This window comes from Procambarus clarkii, chromosome 92 (genome assembly GCF_040958095.1).
Source record: "Procambarus clarkii isolate CNS0578487 chromosome 92, FALCON_Pclarkii_2.0, whole genome shotgun sequence".
Lineage (NCBI taxonomy): Eukaryota > Metazoa > Arthropoda > Malacostraca > Decapoda > Cambaridae > Procambarus > Procambarus clarkii.
In genome coordinates this window covers 13,166,314-13,191,456 of record NC_091241.1, presented here as the reverse complement: position 1 = coordinate 13,191,456, position 25,143 = coordinate 13,166,314, and the positions used below count along the sequence as shown (strand labels likewise).

At 40.4% G+C, this 25,143-nt stretch overlaps 1 protein-coding gene across 2 annotated transcripts in view; it reads left to right on the top strand.

Moving 5' to 3' along the window:
- The window catches only part of LOC123775024 (platelet-derived growth factor receptor alpha), a 48,440-nt gene that overhangs the window by 12,262 nt on the left and 11,035 nt on the right, over window positions 1–25,143 (top strand). The window contains exons 7-24 of one of the 2 annotated variants that reach the window (XM_069319390.1): window positions 564–730; window positions 1,351–1,489; window positions 2,126–2,286; window positions 3,190–3,337; window positions 3,908–4,077; window positions 4,993–5,149; window positions 5,555–5,716; window positions 7,613–7,771; window positions 8,900–9,160; window positions 10,447–10,671; window positions 11,199–11,367; window positions 12,799–13,421; window positions 15,696–15,847; window positions 18,226–18,348; window positions 19,753–19,964; window positions 20,173–20,278; window positions 22,621–22,767; window positions 23,836–24,038. In XM_069319390.1, coding sequence (XP_069175491.1) covers window positions 564–730; window positions 1,351–1,489; window positions 2,126–2,286; window positions 3,190–3,337; window positions 3,908–4,077; window positions 4,993–5,149; window positions 5,555–5,716; window positions 7,613–7,771; window positions 8,900–9,160; window positions 10,447–10,671; window positions 11,199–11,367; window positions 12,799–13,421; window positions 15,696–15,847; window positions 18,226–18,348; window positions 19,753–19,964; window positions 20,173–20,278; window positions 22,621–22,767; window positions 23,836–24,038 — 3,484 coding nt within the window. Of the gene's footprint in view, window positions 1–563; window positions 731–1,350; window positions 1,490–2,125; window positions 2,287–3,189; window positions 3,338–3,907; window positions 4,078–4,992; window positions 5,150–5,554; window positions 5,717–7,612; window positions 7,772–8,899; window positions 9,161–10,446; window positions 10,672–11,198; window positions 11,368–12,798; window positions 13,422–15,695; window positions 15,848–18,225; window positions 18,349–19,752; window positions 19,965–20,172; window positions 20,279–22,620; window positions 22,768–23,835; window positions 24,039–25,143 lie in introns of those variants that run through there. The other variant, XR_011226038.1, reaches the window with a different exon arrangement.

The window sequence follows — 25,143 nt, the reverse complement described above, 5'->3', positions numbered from 1 at the left end:
ACAATAAATTAGTATGTCACATATGCACTTATTTAATAAGTCAATATTGACTGTAAGAAAGTGCGAGAACGGGTTCCATCGGAACAGACAACCTCGCAGCACATCGGGGCTCGTATACTCCGTTTAATAAATACAAATCGAAGTGGCCACGAATGAGTGGAAAGATGTACAGGTTTCGTAAGTGGACACGTAAATGTGTGTGTGATGAATCGTAGTCCAGTATCCGGATTTATAAAGCAGTTACGCAAGCACTTACGAACCTGTTCATCTTTTTTCAATCTTTGGCGGCTTTGTTCACAATTATTAAATAGTTAATGAGCTCTGAAGCACCAGGAGGCTGTTTATAACAATAACGACAGTTGATTGGCAAGTTTTCATATTGGTAAACTGTTTAATAAATGTAACCAAAGCCGTCCAAGATTGAGGAAAGATGTTCACGGTCGTAAATACTTGCGTAACTGCTTCGTGAATCTGGGTGGATCTAGATATTTATATAACCATGCGGTGTTTTGCATGGAGAATGCAAGGCGAGGGATGAGTATTGGACGGTGTTGATGTGGCAGGCGCGGACGGCGGGGGACGAGGGCTCTGTAAACACAACAAACATCCTAATCTCAAAGCAACCGAGAACCAGTACTTCGTCCGCGGGTACAACATCACACTCAAGTGCATCGTCAGAACGTCCAGCAGGATCGAATTTGATTGGTCGGTACCGCCAAGTGCTTGTGAGGTGAGTGTTTTCAGATCCACTGTAAGTGTGTAGGAGTTGTGAGTGTGTTAACGCACTTAAACATTCACTTGTCCCGTGTTGTGGGAGGATGTGGTCACTTGACCCATAGTTTAAGGACTCAACCCCACAAGAGGGTCATTTAGGTCAGCACAATATCTCACTGAACAACCAGCAAGCATACTTTAGCCCTAAACATGGTTCAGGACTAAAGTAGTGGGTGTGACAGCTTATATAGGCTTAGTGTAAAGCCAGTATATATTATCCCTCATAATACTAGGCTTTGGAAATTATAATGAAAATATACGTTATTGAATAGCTTTCTTAGAATAATATGTTGTTGCTTTATATTGGCTCTTGATTGTATTAACTGTGTTTTGGACGGTAGAACGACGGTCTTGCTTCATGGAGGTCGGTGTTCAATCCCCGACCGTCCCTCAAGTGGTTGGGTACCGTTCCTTTCCCCTCCCGTCCCAAATCCTTATCCTGCACCCCTTCCAAGTGCTATATAGTCGTAGTGGCTTGGTGCTTTCCCCCCCTGATAATTCCCTCCTTTAATTCACCCCTGTTTACTGGTTGTTGCAAACTTTGCCAATGATGACTGAGCAAGTGGTCTGTTTCAGAGAGTACGTGTAACAAATGACATCGATAATCGTGACCAGAGAAGCACTCTGGAGGTGGTGAACGCTAGCCTCGCTGACTCTGGAAACTACACCTGTTACGTCGACAACTGTCCCGACTCACAAGTGGTCGCTGTACAGGGTGAGTGTATATATGGTCCTTGAGGTTATCTTGAGATGACTTAGCGTCCCCGCGGCCCGGTCCTCGACCAGGCCTCCTTTTTTTGTTGTACACACCACCAGGAAGTAGCCCGTAGCAGCTGTCTAACTCCCAGGTACCTATTTACTGCTAGGTGAACAGGAGCACCCGGGGTGAAAGAAACTTTTTGCCCATTTGTCTCCGCCTCCATCGGGGATCGAACCCGGAACCTCAGGACAACGAATCCGAAGCGTTGTCCACTCAGCTGTTTCCATATAGGATGGGCAGCCCCGCCTGCTCCATCCTATATGGTAACGAATCATCACCCTCAGACCTGATGTGTAAAAGATATCATCAGGCCTTTACCTGATGATAACTCAAGTTAAATGATTTTGAACCCCTTTAAACATATTACTTATGCATTTTGAGCTCTCTGTATTAGACTCATCCCAAATTTAACCTCTGCTACGTATGAAAATATATATGAATCATTTAATCAATCAATATATACTTAACAAAACTGAATTATACAAACAGTTTTATCGTTATTTGATATGTTTGGGGTTTCACAAAAGGTTTTTAAACACATATAATATAATATATTTTTTAAATGTCATTATTTTTGTTTTTGGTCCACAGAACATCTGGCGCCATTCATCAATCTAACGGAGGAAATATCTATTTTAAACCCGATTGAGAGCGAAGATGTTTTTGGTTTAGCCAACTTGCACGTGTTCCCGCCCGACCCTATCATTGTCCTCCAGAACTGGAATGGCTCAGAGGTCCAGCAAACAGACCGGGTATATATTACACTCTTGCTGCCTTAACCTGCGGTACTAGAGGCTCTCTTAGCGTGGAGGTACTAGGCTGTCTTAACCTGCGGTACTAGAGGCTCTCTTAGCGTGGAGGTACTAGGCTGTCTTAACCTGCGGTACTAGAGGCTCTCTTAGCGTGGAGGTACTAGGCTGTCTTAACCTGCGGTACTAGAGGCTCTCTTAGCGTGGAGGTACTAGGCTACGTTAGCATGCACGCGCTAGACTATTACAGTATACATGTATTAGGATTTGTTGCAACCCAATTATAGAATAAATTCATTACTATCTTCTTATAATTTAATTTAATTACTCTTCGGCAATTGAAGTAGTTGTACTGCTATTTTTTTCGAATAATTAAGGTTGTGGGATTGCATGATACCCTTCAGCTGAAGGGTAAAATATTTAAGAGAAAGTGTCGCCATCGTATTAACAAGGACGTAGGGAAGGGCGCCGTATCCTGGCCCCTACTTACGTAAGATATTATGCAAGGTTAGGTGAGATTAGGGAAGATTAGGATAGGTGAGGCTTGGTTAGGTTAGGACATGTTAAGTAAGGTTGAGTTAAGTTAGGTTATCTTACGTTATATTAATAATAGGCATTATGTATGACGATGTAAAACACTAATTAATTTTTTTTATTATATTAATTATTCAAAACGAAATAATTGTGATAATGCAACAATGACTACCTTACCTGAGGATGGGTACGCGGTATCCAACTACTTGGACCTTAGGGGATCGATCCCCGACTCTTCAAGAAGCAAGGGCCGCCGCTGTACTGATTATGGGCCATCAGAGTGAGTTTTGTTTTTATTAATGTTGATATTGACAGATCATTAATCATAAGCACACACCATACAAAATTAACTCCGGTTGCCTTAATTACCAGGTAACTGTGGAGTTCTCCCAGGAAAGAGCAGAGGTATTTTACTGGTTCTCGAGCCTCAGCGCCGATGACTACGGAAACTACAGCCTGCAGGTGACAACCAGAGATGGCGCAGTGAAGCAAAGTTTACACTTCTTCCTGAGTGTGTTGAGTGAGTGGACGGTGTTAGTGTCACTTGAGTCATGCCATGACAGGTTATGTCACGGCATGACATAATCCTTTCGGTGTTATTCCGCACCGAAAGGAAATTACGATCATGTTAATGGTTCATATTAGTCATGAACCTTAGATTTGGAAGCGTATTTTAGAAGCTTTATTTAAAAGTGATTTATACAAAATCATTACAGCTGTGGCTGGTGTACAGCTGTGTTGTTATATGAACAACAGTGAAGTGTTGTTCTAAATACATGTATACTTCCCTCGCTATAATGGGTGGTGGTGTGTAGTGTTCACAGGACATCTGTCTAGCGAGAACTGGTCTGTGTGGGGCACCCTCTTGTCTACACTTCTTATGTAGCCTAGCCTATTTTTTTTTATCGCAACTTTAACATATAAACCCAGATTTCTTGCCGGTAAACCAAGATTTTGTACATGTAAGCCAAGCTTTAATGTGGGGTAACGCAAGCTTTATTGAGAGTAAACCAAACTTTATTACATGTAAATCAAGATTTATTTCAGTTACACGAAGAATTCTTGTCGGTAAAGCAAAATTTTCTTACAGGTAAACCAAGACTTGTTTCGAAAGGTAATACGTCTCGCAGAGTAAGAGCTGAGAGTGTGATAGAGGAGCAGTGCGACGTCCAAGGCTTTCCTCTTCCTGATGTAAACTGGACCTTTCAGCCTTGTCAACTGGGCCTCAATAATTGTTCGCAGGAAACGTATGATCCTGAGGTAAACATTACATTACATTAATTCTAATTTATGCTATAATATTAATACATTCCGTTTTGTTTATATATTTGTCTATGGCTACTGTGAGTGTCTGCGTGATCTATACATGAGAATATTGCTCTAGCTCTCGGGTACCTATTTTACTGCTAGGTGAACAGAGGCATTAGGTGAAAGGAAACATGCCAACTCATTTTTGTAACGTCTGGTAATCGAACCCTGGATCCTTGATTGTGAATAGAGAACGTAGCCAATTGTACTACTAATTTGGTTGGTACTAGAATGAATAAACAACATTCTCCCTTCCTCCCTACAATGAAGGTGTTTGACTGTGAGGTATAGGGAGGGAGATTTAGACTGTGAGGTATAGGGAGGGAGTGAGGGAGACTCCCTCGTACAGGGAGATAACGGGACAGACAAACGGACAGAGACCTGGGCACCGCCGGACACTCCCTTTAGTAATAATGTAAAATAACATTCCAGTTAATAGCCTACTTGCAAACCAGCATACGTCTGGTTATTATGAAAACACTAGCATATGTTCACTGTTAAATTTGCATACCCATTCCTTACTGCAACATCTTAGAATAAGCAAAAACTCTCTCTTATAAATAATTAATTATACAACGATGGTATGCAAAATATATACAAGCTATTTTAATAAAGTTATGACCAAGGCTTAAGCTTAGTTCATAAGCTAGTTACGTAGTTTAATCTATATATCGACAATGGTTCAGGAACTTGAATCCGGGACTAGAACAGTCTCAGTGTTAACTATATCAATAATTATCTTACTTTGAAATTATAATACGTTATATAAATTGTCATAATGTCGTAATGTCATAACCTTAATGTCATTGTCATGTCATAATGTTGCAAAAAGTAAATATTGAGTTGTAATTGTGACATTCTCTCCAGAGTGTTGGTGCTGATGTTGAGAGACATACTTCAGGGGCAGGAAACATACTGAGCTCAACATTGTCCAGCTTCAAGCCTAATGTATCAGGAATCCTCAGCTGCTCTGGTCGCAATATTAACGGCAAAGTTGTCTCAACCTTTGATCTTCGTCTCAGTGGTTTGTGAACGATCTACAAGTCTAATTTTATTAAAGACGTCTCTTATCAAGTGGCTACAAGAACGCTGTAGATGTTTAGTGTATGGATAAAGTGTTAGTGGGTGCATGTTTCTTCCTTGCCAAGTTTAGTCTGCAATGTTTCAGTAGATATCTCACGAACGCCTCATTAGAATTGTTACAAACTTGAAAGTAGACTAATTGATTGATTGATTGAAGATTAAGCCACCCAAGAGATGGCACGGGCATGAATAGCCCGTAAAGAAGAAAGTAAACAAACAATACATAGTTCATGACTCATCCTGCTTGTTAAGAGACTACACAACCACTATCTTTTTAGTTTACATTTTCTTGAAAATGTGTTGTTCGTAACAAATTTTATTTATTTACCAATTATATTTTTTTCAGACATGGACGAAGAATTTGTGTTCTGTCGTGAGCAAGGAAACAGATGCGCATCAATATTAAACAAAGCAACAATTGAAGTTACGGAGGGCGAGTCCCTGGTGGTGAGGTGTGCCGGGTCCAAGTTTGTTTACCAGGACGTGTCCCTCTCCGGACCCCCTCACCGTGAGTGTTCTCTCCTCTCTCCTCTCCTCTCCTCTCCTCTCCTCTCCTCTCCTCTCTCCTCTCCTCTCTCCTCTCCTCTCTCCTCTCTCCTCTCCTCTCTCCTCCCTCCTCTCCTCTCCTCTCCTCTCTCCTCTCCTCTCTCCTCTCTCCTCTCTCCTCTCCTCTCTCCTCCCTCCTCTCCTCTCCTCTCCTCTCCTCTCCTCTCTCCTCTCCTCTCTCCTCTCTCCTCTCTCCTCTCCTCTCTCCTCCCTCCTCTCGTCTCCTCTCCTCTCTCCTCTCCTCTCTCCTCTCTCCTCTCTCCTCTCCTCTCTCCTCCCTCCTCTCTCCTCTCCTCTCCTCTCTCCTCCCTCAACTATTTATTATACTCATACATTTTCTCGCACTCACAGTATAAACAATAACTAAAAACTGTTGGAAATTCAGAAGCCGCCATTTCTGAAGTATTTCACGTGTCTTTCCTCACAAGCCAGGAGGCAAGGGAATGGTCGATAATGGCGCTGTCTGTATTTCAGTGGCTCCTGTCTCCTTTCTTGTATAAATGAATTACATTGCCCCTCATATCTCTGGCAGTCCATTCGATGGTAGCGATCTTCTAGTCTTTCACTAGACTGGCTCCATTCCTCCGGCGGTCAGCACAGTTGGGTTGCAGCTAAATGGCCCCAGGTTCGGTTCCCGCTGTAAACAGAGAATTTGAGCAACGTTTTCCTTTCATATGATGCAAGTAAATAAGTGCCAGGGAGTTAGTGACGTTTGTGAGTTGCCTCTTGGGAAATATCAGCAATTTGGCCTAGGGGGAACTTCGGTAAGCTTAACACGTTTCATATTCCCGACAATGGGAACCATTATAAATATTTCCTGAAATCTTTCATTATGCCTAAACACGCTTCCGTGATATTTACTGTAAAGGCTCTTGTGTAGTGTGATTACCTGTTCGTTCACCGTCGGTTTCCTCATGTGGCTGTGTGTAAGTTTGGCTTGATCTTATCTCTTGTACAATGTCACTTTCATATTGCGTCTCTTCTTACTCTCACACTAGTTCCTCTCTCTCTTATATGTGCTGTAGTTCTCTATTGGTCTCTTCTCTCCATTTCCTTTCAAAACCATCTTGCTCCTCCATTTTGTCTCAGGTATGTCTCTTTCGAACAAGGCTAGTTCTTTTACCTCATTCTTGCCGAAGTCCTGTTGGTTGTGTGAACTTTGATCTGTATTTCCCACTAGGAATTCTCCGACTTCTTTAAAGTCCTCTTTGCCATACACTAGTCTTTTTCTATCACCTCCCCTCTTCTGACCTAGTAGTTGGCTCACACACATTAACGTTTTCTGTACGTGGTCGAAAGGTTAGAGCGTTTTAGTACACCATTTTCGGTCCATTGTGGGAACTCGGGAGGACGGGCTGGATGAACGGGTCTTATTCTCGTGTCCTTTCTAATATGTTGAGTCGGGAAGTTCATCTCCGCGGTATCTACAAGATTGCCATTCATGTCTCTTCTCCTTCCTGAGGATTCCATATTTTCCAATGTATTCTTCGGTGATGGAAGTCGCCAATGGCCAGTAACTTTGCTCTCACATACGATGTTCGCTTTACGCAGCCTACTGGTAAATGTTATACATACTGACTGTGACCTCGTCATATTCTTACCTTTGATCCCCCGGTGTGTGTGTGGGGGGGGGAGATGCTGTTGATCAGGGCTACCACCACCACTGTCACTCACTCTCTCCATGTTTATTCAACAAAGTTCGTATTCTTTTTAACCTTAACATTATTGTTTTCCGTTTATGATCAGAGGTATGGAAACGATAAAATTATTTTCAATATTGATAATTTTGCCGTGATTTTTGTACTAATTACAACTAGTATACCAAATTCATTATAAAGATTGCTTTTTATATTCACAGGAAACTCGATTATTGAGATTTCAAAATTTTCCTTTGTGAGAGAGGTTCGAATAGAGTCAGTGAGCGGAGAAGACAACAAGAACACCTACACCTGCACGGCCAGGCCCCGCGTGGGGGACCAACATGACAATTCCACCGTGAAACTCTATGTCCTTCCTGGTAAATTATGTACTGTTATGTGGTAATATCCAGTCAGTAAGGAGAGGTTCATCACAGGTGTTCAACTTTCATCAAATTATTTCCTCATAGCTGCTTTCTGTCTGCCAGTCTCTCTCTCATATTATGTAATTTTTTCTTTATTAAATAATATACAATATAAAGATCATATTTACATCAATTTACAAGGGAAAATACTAGATTTATATATAGTTTATATAATTCTCAGTAAACCAATTTTCCATATCATCACAGAGCATGAGCCGTAAACCCCAAATGTTATACTTGATCCTGCCTCGCAAGAACTTCAATATTCTGTCCACTGAGTAACCCTCCTGCCTGCCTGCCTATCCACACAAAAAATGTAATCAGAAAGTACCATAATTATTGTATTTTTAATTTTCTTGCATTTTATGTCAATATGAAACATTAAAAACCTCATTAAATCCACTCAAATGCTTGGTCCACATAAAGCTTTAAGAGTGTCTGTAATCCAATTTACAAGAACAACTTTCTGCTTACAGAAATAAAATATATGGATATTATTCTCAATTTCAGTACATTGGTCACACCTATTGTTTTCCTTAATTCCCAACATCAACGACCTATCATACCTATCATTAGTAGGGAAGGTCTCATGAATATAGTGATACAATAATTCATGTTTTTGGGGGGCAATAAATTTGACATGAAGGTTTGTCCATATTAATTCCAGTTAAAGAGTGGATATGTCTCCTTTACTCTAGGAACTACATGTGGGAACAGAACATCATACACTTGTTTACTGTTCATCATTAAATAAAACCTTCAATATTACAAATCCCCCTGAGAACATCAATTGCACATGAATTAAAGTTAGGTGAAATAAAGGCAAAGTCAGTGTACTAGCTCTGGCATATGTATCAAGTAGCTACTCTTCCCATTTCCAACTCCTTTCATGATCATCCTCCATTCCTGTTCAACTTGTAATGAAGGTCATATACACCTTATACAATCTAACTTTGCCATACCATCTGTCTTCGTGTAAATGTTTTCCACGGAAGCACCAAATTGTTTACCAATTACAGATGTTCATTTATTTAATTAGTTTCCAGATATAATTCCGTTTTTTAAAAGACATTTACTCTGCAGGTTCGTCCCTGAATTTACCTGGTCAGCTGATTATATCCTTCACCTGTGGAGGTATCATTATCCTCATCATCGTTGTCATGAGACTCTCCAAACGAGTCAAAAAGGAGAAACAATTCCGCATGGCCTTCCGCCAAAATGAGTTGTACTTGTTTCAGAAAGGAAATATTTGTCAGCTTAACCGGGACTGTACAGCCGACGAGCAAGCTGAGCTCCTGCCATACGACCAGAAGTGGGAGGTGGCGCACGAGGACATCCATATATGTATGTCAAGACTCAACTTTAGAAACTACCGTGTTGACAGTATGCTTGCATAGTAGATGAGGCTTCGTCTGTAAGGGCCTTACAAGCGAAGTGGCATCTATTATCATTCTCCTCTCTTCTGGGCGGTTCTCTTCTGGGCGGTTCTCTTCTGTGCGGTTCTTTTCTGGGTGGTTCTCTTCTGGGTGGTTCTCTTCTGGGCGGTTCTTTTCTGGGTGGTTCTCTTCTGGGTGGTTCTCTTCTGGGTGGTTCTCTTCTGGGTGGTTCTCTTCTGGGCGGTTCTTTTCTGTGCGGTTCTTTTCTGGGTGGTTCTCTTCTGGGTGGTTCTCTTCTGGGCGGTTCTTTTCTGGGTGGTTCTCTTCTGGGTGGTTCTCTTCTGGGTGGTTCTCTTCTGGGTGGTTCTCTTCTGGGTGGTTCTCTTCTGGGTGGTTCTCTTCTGGGTGGTTCTCTTCTGGGCGGTTCTCTTCTGTGCGGTTCTTTTCTGGGTGGTTCTCTTCTGGGTGGTTCTCTTCTGGGCGGTTCTTTTCTGGGTGGTTCTCTTCTGGGTGGTTCTCTTCTGGGCGGTTCTCTTCAGAGTGGCTCTCTTCTGGGTGTTAAACAAGAAAAGCGCTCGAAGCCAACCTGTGGTGGATAGGCCACCGAACTTTTTTAGCTTCCTCATTTTCTATCCACATAGGCTATTTCTACCTTAGTATTTCAACTCCTCACCCTTCTTCCTTCCCTCTAACTTCTCCAAGCCCTTTGGACATTGAAGCGAATCATGCGTGCTCAACCTGCTGCCGTCTCCAGACCACATATACCAAGTTTTTCTAACTGTAGAATGAAATTTCAGAATTTTCTGAAATTTATTAAGCTAAATATTTTTTTTGTTAGACAGCTTGTGGAGATGACTAGTGTAGGGATTTAGAAATACTTGGCTGGGTCTAGCTCATATGGGACAATTATTTTATCTTTATTTAATAATATACAATATAAATCAAATATACATAAATTTATATATATATGATATAATATGATATAAATGATATAATATGATATATTTATATGATATAAATCATATATACATAAATTTAACAAGGAAATACTACATAATAACTTTTATAAACTTTGCAATAGCTTAACATGCATTAATTCACATGGACAAAATTACAGTAATGTAGCCTGTACTCCATAATAAAGTGACATCTTCACTACAAAAATACAGTAATGTAGCCTATATGCTTCCTAATCAAATCAGCTCTACAATTAAAATGTGAATTCTGACACTGATAATGACTGTTCTCTCCCAGGCAAACAGCTGGGCAGTGGAGCATTCGGACGGGTGGTAGAAGCGCTGGTGAAGGGACTTGAAGGTCCCAAGTCCGAGACTCTTGTAGCCATTAAGATGTGCAAGAATCAGGCTGATCCGGCGCAGGTGCGAGCCCTGGCTATAGAACTGAAGATAATGATTCATCTTGGCCAGCATCTTAACATTGTCAACCTCCTGGGAGCCAACACCCGTAATATTGGCAGAGGTAACTACTGACTCTTGTCATCGTCAGTTAATTTTATAACCATTACACACACACACACACACACACATATATATATATTATATATATATATATATATATATATATATATATATATATATATATATATATATATATATATATATATATATATATATATATATATATACCAGTATATGTATACCAGAAGGGACTCCTCCCGTGAAAAGGTTAAAACCTAGACTGACAGGGGTAATGAAACACCTTGAAAAGTCCAGTACTCAGATCAAATGGCTGCTAGACTTAAAAGTCATTGGTAGCCGAAGCTATTTCCACCCAATGACCCATCAGCTCCAAGCAGTCACAGACTAGAAGTTCGTTTTCATTGACACAATTCACTTATATGAGAGAACACGAGCCACAATTGTACATTAAGTTGCTCAAACACGCAAGCCGATTATATCAGAAAGGACTCCTCCCGTGAAAGGTTCAAACCTAGACTGACAGGGGCAATGAAACACCTATTATTTCATATTTCCTCCCCTAACTAGGAGAGCTGTGGATTCTGCTGGAGTACTGTCACCATGGCAACCTCCTCTCCTTCATGCATCGTCATCGACAGTGCTTTATCAACCAGGTCGACCCCATCACTGACAACATTGACCCCATGATGCTGGTCCCTGCCGCAGATGGTATAGTGTCCCCCAGTACCAGCTACAGGTGAGGTACAGCGTACTTTGTCCGCCAGTACCAGCTACAGATAGGTTAGGTGGCACCTCCTCCCCCCACTGCTTGGTATTCTGCTCTGATGGACAACACCTTTATCATTCACCTACCTGCTTCAAGCTCTAGTACAGGATAACACTATCTTAGCACTCTTGTAAAGGTCGATGGGGATCACACCTTTCACTATACAAGATGACATAATACCTTTGTCCGTACAGGATACAGGATGATGTCACAGCTTTCAGGATATAGGATAATACTTGTAATGTATGCATGTACGAAGACATTAAACATCTCAGGAGGACATTACCCTCAACTAACCAAAATAAGTAAACAATGTTTATCATGTCACACATAAAATTTTAGTTCATTCTCCTACGTGATAATACTTCAAGCAACTATTTGGTCAAATATGTACTCTTGGACCCCCCCCCCCCAAAAAAAAAATACTTTTATATTGCTGAATTAGCAAAATTCATTTTTGAATATGTAACTAAATAACCTAACCTAACCTGTCCAAGTAATCCTAGGTCTAATGCACGCTGTCTTAAGCCTAGTATCGTACATGTATGTGTTATACTATGCCGAGGAATAATTTAGTTTGATTTTTATTATGTTTTCTCTGCCTATAAAGTTAATATACTACGTTTTGGCTAGTCCATCACTACACATTCGACCAAATATTTCCTATAGGTACTATAATTTTAGGAGGATGGTCTGATATATAAGCTACTGAGGTATAAACATCCAGGCATCTTGAGTGTAAACTCTAATTATATGGTAAACCTAAACAGACCCTCAATAATATTGTCTCATGCAGCCTGTCGTCCAAAAATTATAGTATCTATAGTTACTATGGAGGGAAGTGCAAAACGTAGATTGTTGCTGGAAAAATAATAATATTTTGTGCTATTTATTTGGTGGATGGGCCGAGAAAGCCACCAATTAAGCCTAGCTCCTCCAAGGCCTAGCAAAGTACATATATGTTTTAAATTAGGCCTAAGATTCCAAGTTGGGTCAAGGATTGCTTATTTAAGTCTTGGAAAGATTAAGTTTAATTATTAATTTAAGTCCAGTTGTGGGGGAACAGAATGCCTGTGTATAGATTCACTTTAGGCTTGTATCGAGGTCTCTCCAAGGTCAAACTACTGACCCTTCCTAAGATGAAAGCCTACAATTATAGTTGTCTAACTCCCGTGTAACTATTTATTGCCAGGTGAACAGAGGCATTAGGTGAAAAGTGGCCAACCATATCTGTTCCGCCGGGAATCGAACCCGGGATCGGCAATCGTGAGTAGATAACGTGAACTTTGTTGGGAACAACAACATTCCATAATTTGTACATTCCTTCCGTAGCCAGTTCAAATTCTATTTATGTTATACGTTGCTCATGATAACATTTTTATATTTATATGTACTGAGCAGAAGGAACAGCACTCAAGCCGCTAGAAGTGAGAGAACACTATCCGTGCCTGCAGCGTTTCCTTCCTCGAAGTTGACTTCACCTCCCGGGAGTCGGGCAGACGAAGCCTTCGCCTCCTCGACTACGGACTGTTCCCTGTCTCCAGCCACAATCATTAGCCAACCCAGGCAACAAGTTCAAAATCCTCTCTATAATTTTTTTAATCGTCTTTCTCATGAGGCTTCAGAGGATATCAAGATGATGAGCGTTCCTCATGAGGCTTCAGAGGATAACAAGATGGTGAGCATTCCTCCTCATGAGGTTTCAGAGAATAACAACATAGTGAGCATTCCTCCTCATGAGGCTTCAGAGGATAACAAGATGATGAGCGTTCCTCATGAGGTTTCAGAGAATAACAACATAGTGAGCATTCCTGCTCATGAGGCTTCAGAGGATAATAAGATAGCTAGCGTCCCTCCTCGTAAGGCCTCAGAAGACACTTGCTGTGGTCGACCTCAGACAGAGCTAGAGAAGGGCACCGAGAACATGCAGGCAGTTTCCTCCGCCTCTTCAGATCTACTCGGCATGAACACAGACTCGACTGCATTTTCTTCATCACAGATGTCTTCATCAGAACAACCACCAGGTTTGTATTACGAACGAGTAATTGCAAATGTTAACATTTGCAGCTGTCATAAAAAATGAAGTGTTTCAGACAAAATAAGTTAGTTTAGTTCATTTATTATGCACCCCATACCCATTCTTGTGGGCGGTAGTGGAAAGGGTTACAGAGGCACATAATGGGCTCAGGGACTGAACCCAACAATTCATTTAGCTAAGCAAGTTACAATCTTGATGAGCTAGTTACAAAATTCAGTATAAGTCGTCACATCAACATTGGGTTCGAGATCGACCACAAGTAGTTTCTAACTTAAGCAACTGACATGTGGAGAGCTAGTGTCACAATTGATATGTTTGTTCTGCACACCGCCCCCCATCCAGTGGGCAGCGGTGGATAGGTTACAATCACTTAGTTACTACCTACAGCTAGCAAACTGGGGATATTTGGCTAAAATTTCTGGTAGCAGATAATTTTGAATGAAATATTTACACATCATTGATTATAGAATTGTCTCTAATTTCACGTATCTTTTCGCACTCCATCACATAGTGACGGAGGGTGTGCGAATAATTTTGTTGACAGTTTACATTTGGTCAGGTCTACATCGGTAGATAATGAGAATTCCCAGAAAATCAAGATCTTGATTTAAGATCAAGATCAAGGAAAATCAAATAAGAAATCAAGATCTTTGCGAGAGTTGAGCTCGGAGGAACTGGTACTTTGTATCACTGGAAAGACTTTTTGTATTATTTGTATTCTACACAGGTGGGGTACAGGAGTAGATGATTTCTGAGTCCTGTTAACCGGTTTAGAGCTTTTCCTTCCCATAGCTCATCTTAAGCCTTACCTACTAGCTTTTCCTGGAACACGACCCTGCAATCGGCTTACAACTAGGTCCCCAATTACTGCTGGGTGAACAGAGGCGAATAGTTAAGAATTAGTGCCCAGTCGACCCTCCATGTCCAGGGCACGAACTGGGTAAGAATGTATGTGGTTGCGCCTGACATTCACCCTGTGGTCTGTAGCACTTTCATAAACATTTACATATCAGTAGTTACTGTGAGCCTTATATCTTGGTGTCAGGTGAGCATTGGTACAATTGCCTCCAGTATTCCACCTACTTACCTGTCTGGACCTTTCTTCATTCTCAGGCCACTCCTGATATTTTCACTTTTTTGCATTACTATTTTACAGTAGAATAATCCCTTCAAAACTTCTGGAAATCATGATCATGGTAGCAAACGATGAGTTACAATAACGTGGCTGAAGATATGATGACCAAACTATGCATCAGAATATGAAGAAACGACGACGTTTGAATCCGTCCTGGACCATTATCAAGTCGTGTCTCGTTTGATGAATACACACACGACTGATAATGGTCCAGGGGACAGATTCACGAAAGCACTTACGCAAGCACTTACGAACCTGTACATCTTTTCTCAATCTTTGGCGGCTTTGTTTCCAATTAGTAAACAGTTAATGAGCTGCGAACCAGCAGGTGGCTGTTTATAACAATAACAACAGTTGAATGGGAAGTTTTCATGCTTGTAAACTGTTTAATAAATGTAACCAAAGCCGTCAAAGATTGTGGAAAGATGTACACGTTCGTAAGTGCTTGCGTAAGTGCTTTCATGAATCTGGCTCCAGGACGGACCGAAACGTCGTCTTTTTTTCATCTTCTGATGTGTGCTTTGGTCATCATGGTAAAACATTGTGCACTTCTCAATAATTAATTTGTAATACAAGACGTTGTGCAAGTATTTAAACATAATAACTACAGCATTTCAAGTAAAAAAAAAGTTATATAAAATATTTTATATTATACGAAATTGTATATTTTTTGCCTAATGTAAACCTGTGACTTTTTTTTTATCTTTATTTAATAATACACAATATAAATCATATATATATATATATATACATCAATTTTACAAGGAAATACTACATTACATATACAGTAGTATAATTCTTAGTAAACAAGTGTTTCATATTATTACAGATGTTGTTGTTAAAGATTCGTCACCTGGAACAAAAAGTTCTAAGCAGCACGGGCTATGGTGAGCCCGTTTATTGTTACAGAGCATGAAATTTAAACATAATTAACCTTTGAGAGATACCACAAGACCTCCACGTGAAGCAGCAGTATGACGAGGCCCCCTCCCCACCGTGGTAGCCTCATTTTGTAACAGGGATCTATGCTCTAATCAAATTTATATATTTCCTTGATTTATTATTGTACCTCTTCTCTGGAAATCTTTGTCTTATGATAATAAAGTTATGTATTGTGTTCCACAGCATCTCCGGAAGGCCGTAATGGTTATGTATCCGATCCGTTCGGGTGTGACATCGGCAAGGTACCCGGAGTGTCAGCGCCCTTCGCTACCAGTGACCTCGTGAACTGGGCCTGGCAGGTCGCTCAAGGCATGAACTATCTCACTAGCAGGAAGGTAGGGACTTGTATAGCTGAAGAGGCAAGTAGGTCATGTTAAGGTACTCCCAGAGGTAATGCTAGGATACTCCCAAAGAAGGTTAGGCTACGATACTTCTGCAGATCATGCTAGGATACTCCTGCCGATCATGCTAAAATATTCCTGCATAAGGTCATGGTAACAGTCAAAGGGGTTATGATGCTGACCTTTTTAAGAGATGGTGCCTTTTGTGGGTAGCGCCAAGATGTACAAGTTTTCTAAATTTGAGACCATTTTTTCACTTCACCTGTGTTTATCCAGTGATGGGTCTGCCAGGTGAGATGCCCATTTCTGGGGACAGATGCTTGAGAGCGTGAGGTTCTGGGTGAGGTGGTCTGAGGTTAATAACCTTCTCAAATTCATGAGGAAGGGGGGAGGGAGCACGAGAGACATCTCCCGTCACACAGGGTGCAGTCACACCTCCACAGATCTCCAGTATCAGCTCTTGATATTGGTAATGGCTCAAAAGGGCCACCACTTACGGGCTATTCATGCCCGTGCCACCTTTTGGGTGGCTTAATCTTTATCAATCAATCAATCATGAAGAAGGGTGTAGGTTGATACTGTTGACAGCTTGAAGTATGGTTTGGCAGTTACACGTCTGGGTTACATGTTTTTCAGACATCTAAGGATCAGAGTCAATGAACTGTGAAACCACATGGCCCTCACTCACGACTGTCCCACAAGGCTCACATTCCAGAGCAGTGACCTCAGTTCTCAGGCACTCTTGACAACTGGTCTTGTAATCTCGAATGGTCAGAGGCGATTAATGGATAGGGAGGGCCTTTTAGGGCAGGACTCTTCCAGTTAAAATCCAAGATAGGCTGTTCTATAATGAGGGAAGGTTATCACTGAAAGGCCACGCCCCAAATTATAGGTTCCAGGTGCATGTCTGTAGGCGGCCAGGTGGACTGATTTCCTTACACCTCATGGCTCTATTCCCTTACCTGTTTAGCCAGTAAAATCCCAGCTGTCTTAACTAATTTGCAGTTCTCACTAGAATTACAGGTGACGGTGACCAGTTTCACTGTGTTCCCATAAATTATGAATCAGTCATTTAGGGTTATACTCGGTGGCAGTAGCATATTGTACTACTGTGTTATATCTATGTCTCGCTTCATGCAGGTCGGCGTTCAATCCCCGACCCTCCAAGTGGTTGGGCATCATTCCTTACCCCCCGTCCCATCCCTAATCTTTATACTGACCTCTTCCCAGTGCTGTATAGTCATAATGGCTTGGCCCTTTCCACTTGATCGTTCCTCCGCGTTATAATACTAGGATACTCCTGCGGAAGATCATACTAGCATACTCCATCAAATCATGATAGTGTACTCCTTCAGATCATGCTAGTATACTCCTTCAGATCATGCTAGGATACTCCTGCAGAAGATCATACTAGGATACTCCTTCAGATCATGCTAGTATACTCCTTCAGATCATGCTAGGATACTCCTGCAGATCATACTAGGATACTCCTTCAGATCATGCTAGGATACTCCTGCAGAAGATCATACTAGGATACTCCTTCAGATCATGCTAGTATACTCCTTCAGATCATGCTAGGATACTCCTGCAGAAGATCATACTAGGATACTCCTTCAGATCATGCTAGTATACTCCTTCAGATCATGCTAGGATACTCCTGCAGATCATACTAGGATACTCCTTCAGATCATGCTAGGATACTCCTGCAGAAGATCATACTAGGATACTCCTTCAGATCATGCTAGGATACTCCTGCAGAAGATCATACTAGGATACTCTTTCAGATCATATTAGTATACTCACTCCGATCATGCTAAGTGATCATGCAACCCATCTTAACATCACTCTGCCATGTTTTTCCCATACTTTCCTAATATGAGTATACAGGACTCCCCAATAATATGCAAGTTAAGAAACAGCAGTCGACAAAATATTGAAGTTCTTGCAAGGCAGGATCAAGTATAACATTTGGAGTTTAAGGCTCATTGTATGTGATGGTATGTCTAATGCATCTGTTCACCCAGAAGTAAATAGCCGCCTAGGAGTTTGCCGGCTGTTGTGTATATTCCGGAGAAAATTAGTCGTTGACATAAACATATAAACTACATGTAATATAGTATTTTCCTTGTAAATTGATGTGTATATCAATAACCTTTAAATGGTATATTTTATTAAATTAAATTAAATTAAATTTTGTATTCAGGTAAGGTACATACATACAAGGTAAGATAAAAAGTTGATGGATTTATAGATAGAGCTAGTACATACAATGCCTAAAGCCACTATTACGCAAAGCGTTTCGGGCAGCGTTTTAATTTATATATTATTTAATAAAGAGAGAAAATAAAGATTAAGAAAGAGATCACCGGCAGGTGCTTCACGGGGACCTAGCGGCTAGGAACCTTCTCCTAGCAGACCACAACATCGTCAAGATCAGTGACTTTGGTCTATCCCGAGACATGTATAAGAAAGACATCTACATGAAGCAGGGCGATGTATGTATATAATTTTTTTTGGCTCTGTTGTTAATCGTACATTTGAATACAGACACGATATATATATATATATATATATATATATATATATATATATATATATATATATATATATATATATATATATATATATATATATGTCGTACCTAGTAGCCAGAACGCACTTCTCAGCCTACTATGCAAGGCCCGATTTGCCTAATAAGCCAAGTTTTCCTGAATTAATATATTTTCTCTAATTTTTTTCTTATGAAATGATAAAGCTACCCATTTCATTATATATGAGGTAAATATTTTTTTATTGGAGTTAAAATTAACGTAGATATATGACCGAACCTAACCAACCCTACCTAACCTAACCTAACCTATCTTTATAGGTTAGGTTAGGTTAGGTAGCCAAAAAAGTTAGGTTAGGTTAGGTTAGGTAGGTTAGGTTGTCGAAACACAATTAATTCATGGAAACTTGGCTTATTAGGCAAATCGGGCCTTGCATAGTAGGCTGAGAAGTGCGTTCTGGCTACTAGGTACGACATATATATATATATATATATATATATATATATATATATATATATATATATCCCTCTAACTATTTTCCTAGCATCAGGGCTTAGCTAAAATAGGAATTCTCCAAAACTCATTTTCGTTATTTCAAGGTGAAGAAAAAAATTGAATTACTTTAGAATGTATTACACTTATTTATACAATTTGCACAACGTTTTGAACCTTCATGGTTCATTCTATATATAAAGTGAAGCTTTGTATTGGTGTAATATAAAGAAGGAACATAGTTGGTAATAAATTATTTTGAATGGTCACTTAGAACATAGGAATGTAAGGAAGGAACGCTGCAGAAGCCTATGCCATGTATTTGGCAGGTTATATGTAAACCTAACTTGGTCACACTTGTATACAGCTATTATGGTTTTAAAACATGATAGCTAAAAAGATTAAGAAAACTTAGTCTACAGTATAACATTCCCCAGGAATGTATAGAGCAAGAGGAAACATGACACAGGTGTACACATGGATAACAAGGGTATAATATGGATTATATAAACAGCATTTTATAAATATAAACAAAAATAGAACAGGAAATAATGGATTCAACACTGATAATTTTAGATTTAGAATAAAAATAGGTCATGTTGGTTCGAAAATATTGTTAGAGAGCAAGTTATGATGTAACATCATAGAAGCAAACCTATAGGAGAGTTTCACGCACGGGTTGAGTGCGGGAAGAAGTCCATGATTGGGAGTAGATGGATAAGTACACGAATGGAAGTGGTTGGATAAGTACATGTAGAATATTTTGCTCGTATGTTAACCCAAGTTCTATGGACAGTCGGCATAAATTGTCAGTTAATATTCATTGACAAGTTCTTGTTATTTGCGCTTCTCTTGTAGGATTTAATGCCTATTAAGTGGCTGTCAGTGGAAGCCATCCGGGACCTCTCCTTCAGTGTTCAGAGCGACGTTTGGGCCTTCGGCATCACTATGTGGGAACTCTTTACCCTGGGATCCATTCCTTACCCTGGTATTGAAGTTGACAAGGACTTTCTCCAGCTACTTGAGAGTGGCCATAGGATGGCGAAGCCAAAATACGCTAACCACAAGATGTAAGTACAAGGATATATTGCCAAGCTGGCAAACCTTGAGGCAGCGAGACGAGTATATTATCCAGTATAACACCAGATCTCAATATACTCCTGGAATCCCTACATACACAACACCTTCCCTGACCTTAATAATGAGACTGTGGAACGTTTTTGTTGTAAATCGTTGTGTCCATAAGTTAATATTTTCAGCATTAATATTTTTTCCCAGTTATGACTTGATGTTGGAGTGTTGGGCGTTGGAGCCAAGGAACCGGCCCAGCTTCTTCGACGCCGCCAGCGTCTTGGGGGAGCTAATGCACTCAAATCTTAGAACAGTAAGCTCACATCTGTGGTAGTGTTCATCATGTAGCCTTATTCTTTACCAGTCTGCTGTAGTGTTCATAATGCAGCCTTATTCTCTACCAGTCTGTGGTAGTGTTCATCATAGTGTTTAGGTGCCTGTGTTTAGGTGCCTCGTAGCCTGGTGGATAGCGCGCAGGACTCGTAATTCTGTGGCACGGGTTCGATTCCCGCACGAGGCAGAAACAAATGGGCAATGTTTCTTTCACCCTGAATGCCCCTGTTACCTAGCAGTAAATAGGTACCTGGGAGTTAGTCAGCTGTCACGGGCTGCTTCCTGGGGGTGGAGGCCTGGTCGAGGACCGGGCCGCGGGGACACTAAAGCCCCGAAATCATCTCAAGATAACCTCAAGAAGATCATACACCCTTATTCTCTAGCAGTCTGTGGTAGTGTTCATCATGTAGCCTTATTCTCTACCAGTCTGTGGTAGTGTTCATCATGTAGCCTTATTCTCTACCAGTCTGTGGTAGTGTTCATCATGTAGCCTTATTCTCTACCAGTCTGTGGTAGTGTTCATCATGTAGCCTTATTCTCTAGCAGTCTGTGGTAGTGTTCATCATGTAGCCTTATTCTCTACCAGTCTGTGGTAGTGTTCATCATGTAGCCTTATTCTCTAGCAGTCTGTGGTAGTGTTCATCATGTAGCCTTATTCTCTAGCAGTCTGTGGTAGTGTTCATCATGTAGCCTTATTCTCTACCAGTCTGTGGTAGTGTTCATCATGTAGCCTTATTCTCTACCAGTCTGTGGTAGTGTTCATCATGTAGCCTTATTCTCTAGCAGTCTGTGGTAGTGTTCATCATGTAGCCTTATTCTCTAGCAGTCTGTGGTAGTGTTCATCATGTAGCCTTATTCTCTAGCAGTCTGTGGTAGTGTTCATCATGTAGCCTTATTCTCTACCAGTCTGTGGTAGTGTTCATCATGTAGCCTTATTCTCTAGCAGTCTGTGGTAGTGTTCATCATGTAGCCTTATTCTCTAGCAGTCTGTGGTAGTGTTCATCATGTAGCCTTATTCTCTAGCAGTCTGTGGTAGTGTTCATCATGTAGCCTTATTCTCTAGCAGTCTGTGGTAGTGTTCATCATGTAGCCTTATTCTCTAGCAGTCTGTGGTAGTGTTCATCATGTAGCCTTATTCTCTACCAGTCTGTGGTAGTGTTCATCATGTAGCCTTATTCTCTAGCAGTCTGTGGTAGTGTTCATCATGTAGCCTTATTCTCTAGCAGTCTGTGGTAGTGTTCATCATGTAGCCTTATTCTCTACCAGTCTGTGGTAGTGTTCATCATGTAGCCTTATTCTCTAGCAGTCTGTGGTAGTGTTCATCATGTAGCCTTATTCTCTAGCAGTCTGTGGTAGTATTCAAAATGTAGCCTTATTCTCTAGCAGTCTGTGGTAGTGTTCATCATGTAGCCTTATTCTCTAGCAGTCTGTGGTAGTGTTCATCATGTAGCCTTATTCTCTACCAGTCTGTGGTAGTGTTCATCATGTAGCCTTATTCTCTAGCAGTCTGTGGTAGTGTTCATCATGTAGCCTTATTCTCTAGCAGTCTGTGGTAGTGTTCATCATGTAGCCTTATTCTCTAGCAGTCTGTGGTAGTGTTCATCATGTAGCCTTATTCTCTACCAGTCTGTGGTAGTGTTCATCATGTAGCCTTATTCTCTAGCAGTCTGTGGTAGTGTTCATCATGTAGCCTTATTCTCTAGCAGTCTGTGGTAGTGTTCATCATGTAGCCTTATTCTCTACCAGTCTGTGGTAGTGTTCATCATGTAGCCTTATTCTCTAGCAGTCTGTGGTAGTGTTCATCATGTAGCCTTATTCTCTAGCAGTCTGTGGTAGTGTTCATCATGTAGCCTTATTCTCTAGCAGTCTGTGGTAGTGTTCATCATGTAGCCTTATTCTCTAGCAGTCTGTGGTAGTGTTCATCATGCAGCCTTATTCTCTAGCAGTTAATAAAGTACAATATTGACATGTAATGCAGTGCTTAGTGTAGTAAGGTCGTTGCCGAAAGGTCCCGGGTTCAATTCTCGCGACAGGATAAAATAAATATAAATTTACTAAAATAATGAGTATAAGTATGAGAAATTGCTGTCATATATTTGTGATATGAGTGGCCGGATCTTGGTAACTATTAAGACTTAAAAAAAACGCGGTTCTTGTCTGAAGAGATCAGGGGATAATGATATTTCTTTGTTTGACTTGAGAATGGTTCAGGACGGACCGAAACGTCGTCGTCCCTTCACCTTCTAGTGTGTGGTCTGGTCAACTTACTTTAGCCACGTTATTGTGACTCATCTTCTGTATGTGATATTTCTTCCTTCCAAGGAGTACGCGGCTCTTAACGACCCTTATCAGCGCATGAACGAGGAGAGGTTCAAGGTGGAGACGGACTTCCTGTCCATGTTGGCCAACCCTGACATCGACCACATCCGCCAAGGTCATTCACCCAACACCCATTACGTCAACATTCAGGTAATCAAAAAAGAGTCTCATTCGAAATGTTTATTTAAACTTTATGAACAAATCCACAAGGGCCGTGATGAGGGTTCGAACCTACGTCTGGGATGATCTCAGACGTAGGGAGTTTAATGTTTAAAATAATTAGAATGGGGCAGTGTGTCATAATTGAAGAGGACTGCGAGTGTGTATTTAAAAACAGGGATAGAACTCTTTCGTCTATCTTCCAGGTAGTTTTAGGAAAACTGTTGAATATCATACTTAAAGCGATAATCGTAAATGTCATTCATATTCAGCTTGGAAAACACACATTAACGCAACCCATCCTCCTGAAGTGGCAGTACTTCTGACAAGTGTGACAAGTATGGACAGCACCATAGTATGTAGTGATGCTCCACCAGAAAGTGGACTGATCTTGTATTACTGTATCTGGACAAACTGTTTGGTTTATAGCTTTAGTTTTGGGCGGATAATAAAACTGAAGGTACAAAAAATGAACTTTCTGGTGGTCCACATCACTCCTTACTGGTACTTCCGGCCAGGTAGTTACTGTGAGGACCGTCACTCAAGAAGGCGGGCTAGGCTGCTCACAACATTATTTTACAAAAGGATGATCATGTTTGACAAATTTACTATCATTCACTTACAAATATTTGAAGAAGTACAAAATGTTAAAGATTACGATATTTTTCAGTACAGCCACAACTGTAATGATTTATTTAAATCACCAACGAATAAGACCTATAACTCTAATTCTATACTTAAACGCTTCTGTTCTTCTATAAGCAACTTTTGTAACTTAATATTGTATTTATTGAAAATGAAAATGGTAGTTGCCGGAAATAATACTTTTTTCTTTAATTAAAATTTCTCGTAAAAATATAGGACGCTTATAATTCTATTATTCAAGCAGTTTAATGTTCATTAAGTAGAGATATATTTATATAATTATCAAAAGTTAACATAAGAATAAAAATTCATTTTAATAAGGGTGGCTGCAGAAGCCCTATTGGCCCATACGAGGCAGCTCCTATATATCCACCCAAAGTTGTCTGTTGTTGAGTGTAAAGTTATATGACGCAGCGTGCAGGTGAGGGACCACAAGGCGGGAGCAACACAGCACACAGACCTCCAGCAGGACTCGAGTACTCTCCGGAGGGCCCCGGAACACCTTCCCCTCAACCTCCGTCTTCTGAGTATGGTGACAATTATCTACCCATGAGCGCCTCCATCACCTTTCCCAACTCCAACAATATCTTCAGCCCACGTCCCAATACTGAGCCCAGGTTTGTGGATATTCTCAGTATTTGTCTCTCTTTTTTTTTGCTGGCCTCAAGTCTGAAAATCTAAATATTTTTACAGTATTTTGTTGCAGAATAATTACATGCACAAAGGTGTTGGTTTGAGTGAAGTGAACACAAAGTACTGGCAATACAGGGAATCACCAAGAGAATCGTACACCATTGCAGATAAGGTACTGCTTGTAAAAGGCTTTGTCACATCTAACAGGGATAGAGCTTATAAAATGATAAGTTGGGGAGGAGTGAGGTCACTTTGGAAAAGGACTATTGTACAATTTTTTTTCTAGTAGCCATTTACCTGTTAGTAATTCTGAAGTGAACTTTCTGGATGGTATAGTAATGCAGTATATATATATATATATATATATATATATATATATATATATATATATATATATATATATATATATATATATATATTATTAAATATGACCGAAAAAGTAAGATTAATAATTCTAACACGAATTTTCTCAATCTTTCGTACATTACGCTTCACTGTTGGAGGTAGATCAAAAATCAATTCTCCAAAATTCATTTTTATTTCTAGTCTGACGCGACACGGGCGCGTTTCGTAAAACTTATTACATTTTCAAAGACTTTAGTTCACAAAAACACAACTGATTAGAACTTACGTATCTCTGATTTTATATCTACATTTGAGTGAGGTGGGAGGGGTGATGTGGCATTAACACAAGACAGAACAAGAGGGGATATTAATAGGGTATTAAAAGTATCAACACAAGACAGAACACAAACAATGGGTATTGAATAGAAGTGTTTGTAGAAAGCCTATTGGTCCATATTTCTTGATGCTTCTGTATTGGAGCGGAGTCTTGAGGTGGGTAGAATATAGTTGTGCAATAATTGGCTGTTGATTGCTGGTGTTGACTTCTTGATGTGTAGTGCCTCGCAAACGTCAAGCCGCCTGCTATCGCTGTATCTATCGATGATTTCTGTGTTGTTTACTAGGATTTCTCTGGCGATGGTTTGGTTGTGGGAAGAGATTATATGTTCCTTAATGGAGCCCTGTTGCTTATGCATCGTTAAACGCCTAGAAAGAGATGTTGTTGTCTTGCCTATATACTGGGTT